This window comes from Pterocles gutturalis, unplaced genomic scaffold (assembly GCF_000699245.1).
Source record: "Pterocles gutturalis isolate BGI_N339 unplaced genomic scaffold, ASM69924v1 scaffold50117, whole genome shotgun sequence".
In the NCBI taxonomy this organism is placed as follows: Eukaryota; Metazoa; Chordata; class Aves; order Pterocliformes; family Pteroclidae; genus Pterocles; species Pterocles gutturalis.
In genome coordinates this window covers 12844-20748 of record NW_010112088.1, presented here as the reverse complement: position 1 = coordinate 20748, position 7905 = coordinate 12844, and the positions used below count along the sequence as shown (strand labels likewise).

The following is a 7905-nucleotide window of genomic DNA, read 5'->3' as shown; positions in this document are numbered from 1 at the left end:
CTATCCCAGCTGGACCCAGGACATATGGAGAACCTGCAACTTCATGCAGATGGCCTCTCTTAGTTATCTACTGCCATCAGACTTCCTTACCCTAATTGGTCTCCAGCTGCTTGTTCAGCTTTCAATGTCTATAGATGCACCAGTTTAGGTGTCTTAATCCATGAGCTGAATCTACCTCCCATGGTAAAGCAAAAGATAACTGGGCCCAAATGCTTTTCACAAAACATCAGCAGCTCTTCACCTTTCCATGCATGAACTACTCAGTGAAAAGGCAATGTTTGTTGGGGTAGTATCCGCTGAATGTTTGTTTTTCTATTGCTAAATAAAACCAGGTAAGATTTTTTCCTGAATTATTTAGCTTAAATGAATTACAGCAGAAGTACACAAAACCAGTCTGTGTCATTTGATCACCAGTATCTTCAGAAAATATCATATTTACCTCTTACAGTAACACTCAGCCATTAAGAGAATCCTTTGGTCAGTAAAATCAATTAATATAATTTTGAGCAATAAAATAATTCCAGCTTAAAAAAAATAAACAAGAGCCAGCTCTTCAGCTGCTGAAAACTTTATTCTTTTGTTACTTCATACACCTGAGCTATGAAGGTTTGTACAAAAAAATAAAATAAAATCTCAATATGGTTTTACTGATGTTAAAACTTCAGTCTCATATTTTTAAATTATTTACTGTAAATATGAAGAGGGGGAGGAAAACTGCCAATAATTCTGCTGAAAGCACTTAACCTTTTGGAGATTATGTCATTATTGTTACAATAAGGATTGGCTAAAATGCTTCATTTTTTTTAAGAAATGCCAATTTTATTCAAATCTTTCTGCAGAAATGCATGCCATTTCAGGGAGAAATTAACTGTAAAGTCAACTTCAGTTTCACTTCACTTATGCTGTCTCATCCAGAAAAAAAAAAAATCGTTCTTGCTGAACAGAAGGGCTTGACTTAGTCTCCTCCACCTAGTGGGAATGCACCAAACAACAGGCCACAGAGAGAGAAAAAGAAGGGATTATGAAAACACATATTGAAACTTCCCTTGCTAGCAAAGTTCAAAATAAAATACTTGTAGCAGCCCCAGCTGCAACAGGGAGTGCAGCAATACGAAGAGATGAACATTCGGGTGGAATGTAAGAAGCAAATCCTCCCGCAGAGGAATTAAGTCCGTCAGCACGCGGAAGGTGTACGTATGGAATATGGCTCGCAGAACTAGATCCTGTGAGAAGCTGAGTGGCTTCTGCAAGATGCTATTTGAGGGTACCTGTCACTGAGGTGTGAGAACCACAAAGCCCTCAGATAACAACTTGCAGATTTAAGTCCCTAATGTAATATAAAACATATTTGCTCCAGTTAGTGACCTGAGAGCTTGCTTTGGCTTAGCTTTTTCCCCAAGCATTTGCTATTAAGTTAATTAAGCCTTTAAAAATAACAGTCTCCCACTTTTCAGATACTCCACATAAATACTAATCTCTCTTCTTCTAAGGGCCAGATTTTCTGCAAGGGTAAATCAATACAGTTTCACTGATTGAGGATCTGGCCTTAAAAGTCCATCCAGTGCATTAAAACCAGAGCAGCATGACATAGGCCTTGGCAGTAGAACAATTCTCCAGATTAATATTTGAGGGAAATTTGACAGGAAGAAAAGCTCTATTTTGAAATGCTGCCATTTTTTTAATCAGTGCTGACCACGACAGTTTCTCCTCTTGTGAACTGTACGGTCGTGGCTGGAGTTTCACTGTCATTCTCCTCAAGCTTTAGTCCAGCGTTGTCCAAGCCAGCGCTGCTGGGCTGTGGCGAGGCGGTGGGTTCTGCCGTCCGAGTAGGAGTGGAGCAGTACAAGATGAAGCCCACCATGATGATAACAAAGGACAAGATATAAAGACCTGAAAACTGGCAGAGGAAAGAAAGAAATACATTAAGTCTTATCTGATGTAAAAACATACAAATGCTGCCTTGTTTTAAGAATGCAAAAGCTACTCTTCCTTTCAAAAAATATCTTAATGAGGATCATCACCACGATCTGTACTCAGGTCTGAAAATCAAAATTCAACACCTCCATTCACTGACAGACTGAAGCTGCTGGCTGGTTTTCTCTGCATCTCATCCTCAACACTGTTGGATAGGGAGTTTCCTTAGGTCTACATTGAAGAATCTGAACCGAGAGAACAAATGGCTGTAAATATGGTGATACCGAAGGACAGTTGTTTGCACACATGAACGCTGAAACACTGTGCTCCTAAGAGAACTTTGTTGAAGCACAGCCCAATATTTCAGCTTCCGGCAATAGATTAATGTCTCCGTCCTACTGCAAGTCACCAGAGCAGCTGGTTCTCTGTACAACTCTGTTAACCATCTGCAGGGCTAGATAAATGTTGCTACTGGACAAAAACCAGTTTGGTCTCTACACCCAGCAGGCCTTTGAAGAGAGGGAGACTGGGGCTCCTTTTAGAAGATTGACATTTGTGCTCCATTAGAGGGGTGTGAGGTAAGAGTATGAACTGCTGAGGTACATCAGGCATTTGATTCACTGTCATTCACTTGCCTGTTAAAAGTCCAACAATTGCCGAGATTCATGCATCTTGACAGAAAAATAAATGCTTGCTTCATAACATGTGATTCAATAATACAAAGTGTTCAAGTTATCCACAACCAGGAACATTTTTTCAGCAGATTTGCTGAAGTCCTCCCTACTGCCTTTGCCAAACCACACTGATTAAACAGTAGGATCAAGGACACAATATTCCCTAACCTCCTTAGCTTCCTTAGGTGTGCTCAAAAAATATGTTCCAATTTATCAAGCAGCAGAGCTGGATGAAATGAATGGTAGGACACAGACAGTGGACTCTGATCCAAAAAAGACTGAGACACCTAGCCACTTGGCTCGAAAGCCTCAGATGGCACCATGCAAAAGGAAAAGCAGACTGAAACACAGCGACTTTGTGATACGTGCCCTCTCTCCTCAACTTGCTGGCTGCTTGCCTGGAAGAGCTTGGACTGAAGTGTTCTCTCTGCACAAGAGAAAGCAGCAAGCTCTGAGGATGTCCTGATGGAGGCAGCAGCAGTGCCCGTGGTCCTACCCCTGACTGACCCATTCCCACCAAATGGGAAAAGTTTGGGTCTGCATCAAGGCACCAGCACAACTTCCCCAGAGTGAAACCCAAGGCCATGAGTGAACAAGTGCCTGTATGCAAGGGCATGTGGCTCGCAGGTGAGACTAGGCGGTGACAGCAACTGCCAGACCCCCTCTTGCAGTGTGTACAAGGCAGGAGGTGTCTCTGATCCTGCTCAGAATTAATTTCCCTGCAAGTGGATACAGTCACCAAGCCAGGGTGTCAAAGCCGTCGCAGCGTAACTGTGATTCAAGGCCTGTCTATGTGTTTGCAGCTATTGGCACAGGTCAACCTAACCGTGCTGCACCAACAGGCCTATGCTTTTTTTTTTCCTTTCTTTCTTTTTTGGGGAGGGCGCAGCAGTCTTTTCCTGTTCTTTTTTAATATTATTTCAAACATTGCAGCAACTTCATTGCTTCAGAACCTGATTGTAGTCATACCTGTGTGGTTTACATCCCCATACTCACTATCAAGCCTGAAGACACCTTGAACTGTTACTGGAGGATTGTAACTCCACCTAGTGTCTGTATTTGCAATAGACTCCTTTCCATAAGAGTTCATACAACAGAAACAATTGGAGACATTTTTTTAATATCTCTTGAGGGATTACAGGTATTTGTATATAATGGGCTCATTAGGAAGAAGGACTACAACAATTCGTTATGCAGTAAAAGAAAAAAAGGGCTTATCAAGACAGAAATGTAAAAATCACATTACACCTTAAACAGACTCGATTGGGGTTGAAAAACTGATGCATTAGCAAAATACTGTGCTCAAGTCAAAACCTCATAAATTCCTGGGCTCAGTCTCTGCTGCAGCCGCTGCATGTCTGTGCTGCTTCTGTTTCAGAACAGGCTCAGACCACAGCAATTCAGAGCTTTCCATGGCTCGCTCTGCTCTGCAGCCCAGCCAAGCCTTCGGGGCTTGCTGCGAAATATCATCTGGTAATGGTGAACAGAGCACAATTCCTTGCATTTCTGTTTGTAGATTCCTATGTCCAGGGTGCTTTCTAATCCAGGAAACGTCCTGCCTGGTTTCTTTGCCCCATAGGTAAAGAAACTATAAAGTTACCTTGGCAATAAGATTTTCTACTGCTAAGTGTTATGATAAAAGCAGTGTCAAAATCAGGCACTCTCAGCTCTTGGTCCCTAAACCATCTCAGATCCTCTCATTACTAAAGATGCAGCATTATTATTGCTCCCCTTTTTGCTAATTCAGTGTTTCTAACCACAGATGCAAGTTCCTATTTTAATAAATATCTATCATAATACAACCCCAAAGTCTTCTCAAATTAATTTTTTCCTTTTTGCTACCAGAATACCCCAAAGTTAGTAATCGTAATTATGGGATGATCTTCTCCCAGAAAAACCTCACCCGAAAATAGGCTAAAAATCTTGAATAACAAAAGTTTATTATGTCCCTTCCACAGCTCTTGCTTACTTCTTCCTCTTTACTATTATGAATATAAATTGATAATCACTTCTTGAGTTAAGCTATCTGGGTGCCAAAATACATCTTTGCAAGTGACTTCAAAAGGTTTTTTTTAATTGTTAGAATATAAGTATGGTTCATTTCCTACATTCATTTTTAATGTATGCTTTGTAGGTTGGAGCAAATTTTGGAACCCAAAATAGGGACGAAAGCTGAGCTAAGAGACTCTTGAAAAGGAAAATCTAGCTGTAGTCAGAGCCTACCATTACCAGACTTCCGCGCTGTAAAATAAATTGGTCTTCATTTTCAGAAACCAATCTGACCTAAAAGCTTCTGGCTCTCCATAACACTGAAAGGAAAGCAACCACATGGAACAATACAAATTAAGTTCTTAGGCAAAGTTCACAAGATTCTCACTAAGCCCTTCCAGTCACTGAGCAACTGACTCCATTACTCCAATTGCTGTAACCAGCTACATTCCCTCAAACGATTCTGGATGAAAAGTGTAGGGTGGAATGAAACCTTTTTAGCACTGTTATTTAGCTTGATTAGACACTACCTAAAATATTTTAGAGAGCAATAAAAGTAACTGCCTCTTGTAGAGCATACAGAATAACATGTTTATCTGCATTTTTATTGGTTCCTTTAGTTTCTCCTCAGCAGTAGTACTGAGAAAGCTTGATTCTCCTCCCAAGATGCCAGTATTGAACAGATTAAGCTTCTAAAATAAAACATTAATTTCTGGAAGTCAAGCCAAACTGCTCCCCTCTCAGACACCAAATGCCTTTCATGACAGGGAGATTTAAACCCTCTCTTTGGACACTTGGAGAGATGAACCAAATCTAGCATGTAGTCCCACACTTGGCTTACAGCAAGAGCTCTACCATTGGAACACCTTGGGAAATTATTTACTATCTCCTAACATTAACTCTAGAGTATCCCATGAAGTGTGCAATTGTTTGAAAATCAATGCCTAATGGTGCAATGCTATGTAATTAACTACGTATGAGTCCTTCCGATTGACATCTGCCAACAATGAACAATACCAGCTGTAGAAACGTACAAGTGCAAAAGACTCTTTAGGGGCTTTTAAAAACATTATGCTTTATTTATCATTTTGGAGTAAAAATGTGACTGAAATTACAGTGAAAGAATGAAGGTACTTACCTTACAGTGAAAGAGAAAAAGCCCAAAGAACAGACTGTAGAGATCCGCAGTCAGAATACCCAGGTTGACTGAGGTTGCACTGGTAACTTTAATCACTACTGGCATGAAGCTGTACAGCCCAAACATACACAGGGCAAAGGCTGTGAACAGTAATGCTGTAAAACAAGATGACAATTTAGTCTGAAGGCATGGAATAACGATTTTAAAGAACACCAATACTCTTCAGATGCTTTAAAAATATGCATTTTTATCTTTTAGGATAAGGTGTCCTAAAATATATGGGAATGTAAATTTAAGAAAAACATGGCAGGAATACCTCTTTTCCATGACTACCCTGTGCTGTAAAAATTAGTGTATCTATACAAGAAAGTTATTTCCTAGTTAATGTAAGAGCTGACTGAAGAAATTTAGAGCCACATTTCTTAATAATGTACAGTTCTGTTGAGGTCAAAATGTCACTAAATCCATTTTCTCAATATTTCATTTAGGAAGGACAACAGAAAAACATTCTTGTCATGGTTCAACACAAACTGTGATTAAACAGGTTTAATTTTTACTTATTTCAATTTATTTTGAAAAATTACTTCATGTTATATGTAAAATGCAAAACCTGAGCTCAAAGGTTTTAATGTTCAATCCTGCAAACCTTATATCTTTGCTGAGCTGCAAAGTTTGCAGAAAATAAATTTGTGACAATATAACATGAATGCTGCTTAATGTCTGGAGAAAGAAAATGAAAACCCCAGCATTTGAAGTCTAAATGATTATCGTTTTCCAGTCTTCTGTAAAAATGCACATCATTTTGTCATATACATACCAATTTTCCAGTTCCACTGAATTGTCATTATCTCCTTATGTTCCACTATGGCTCTAGAGTTAGAGAAAAGACATAATATAGTAAAAAAAAAAAGTATTCAAATAGAATATTTAATTACCAGAATATATAACAAAGATTTTGATTTATAATCCCTTAATTTTTTATTTGAAACTTTATTGAATGCCACTAACTCCAACATCTAACAAGCATGAAAAAAAGACTTTAAAATTACAGTGCCTGAAAGTCAAGAGCACTTTTATTTCATTCTTATGCCTTCTTCTCAGGCTTTTTCATCCTTCAGAGATTCAGTTTTATTTGATATACTATTTGAGGAAATTATTAACTATAATTATAAGAAATGAGGAACATAAAATTCATTAGATAGACTCAAGTGCATGTAGTCTGTTACTCTAACATGGTTATTTGTAAGACCATACATGACTTCATTTTAAACTGAAGTTTATTATGGAAGACCTCCTGCTACCAATTATCTCCTAAACTTTTCCACAGAGAAAATCCTTTAAGAAATACATTCCTGTGAACAGTCCTCAGCATACCAAGTGTCCTCATGAAGATCAACAAAATAGAAAATGCAGACAAGTATCGTATGTGTGCAACTGCAGGATTTCAGCTTGAGAATTGCTGTAATAAGAGTAGTGCAAATAAAAGGATATAAAATGGATGCTGATCAGCAACAAAAATAAAATTCGAGTGGAAGGACTCCCATATAGGCCAAATGCAGACATAACAAAGAATTAATTTAATAACAACAACATCATTTCATGGTAGACAAGCAATCATCTGTAGAATATTCTTAATTAGTTTTAAAATAAATATTAGATCCTTACAGCTGTAGACCGCTGATAATAGTCCCAAACAAGCCCACCATTCCTAGAAACTCCACTCTGCTCAGATTTTTCACAATGTATTCCTCACTCACATTAGAAATGGCATACAAAGAAGCACCAAGAAGCACTAAGACATCTCCAATCACCACGTCACTACCTGTACAGAAATATTAATCCACAATAAGGGTAATGCTGCAAACACTTTTTAACTTTCCTTAAAAAGACAAGCAAATTTATCTCTGACATCTCTATCTTCCTAGCGCCTTCCAGGGTAAGGGGAAAGGAAACATCTCCTGTGTGTGCAGACAGGCGCCTTGGACTCTGCTGACTGCTCACCTCACCCTGAGCGGTCTGCAATGAGCTAACCCAGAATTTAAATCTCATCCCGACCAAGCCACTACTGTATAGTCTGACCCAATTCTACTTCTGCTGACCCTAGGCACTGTAGTGACTTGAGAAAATTCCGTTAGAGATGCTCTTTGCCTTTGCCCCCACTTTTGCAGTAAGGCCTGATTCAAGTCCTGC

The 7905-nt window shown here is 39.0% G+C and overlaps 1 protein-coding gene across 1 annotated transcript in view; it reads right to left on the bottom strand.

Annotated features, from left to right (window-relative positions):
• Positions 1-1585: 1585 nt before the first annotated feature.
• The window catches only part of SLC35F2 (solute carrier family 35, member F2), a gene marked incomplete at its 5' end in the record, with an annotated part of 13313 nt that continues 6993 nt past the window's right edge, over positions 1586-7905 (bottom strand). Inside the window, 4 exons of the mRNA XM_010073916.1 lie at positions 1586-1897; positions 5716-5870; positions 6533-6585; positions 7381-7537. Of these exons, the coding sequence (XP_010072218.1) occupies positions 1679-1897; positions 5716-5870; positions 6533-6585; positions 7381-7537 (584 nt within the window). The remainder of the gene's footprint in view (positions 1898-5715; positions 5871-6532; positions 6586-7380; positions 7538-7905) is intronic.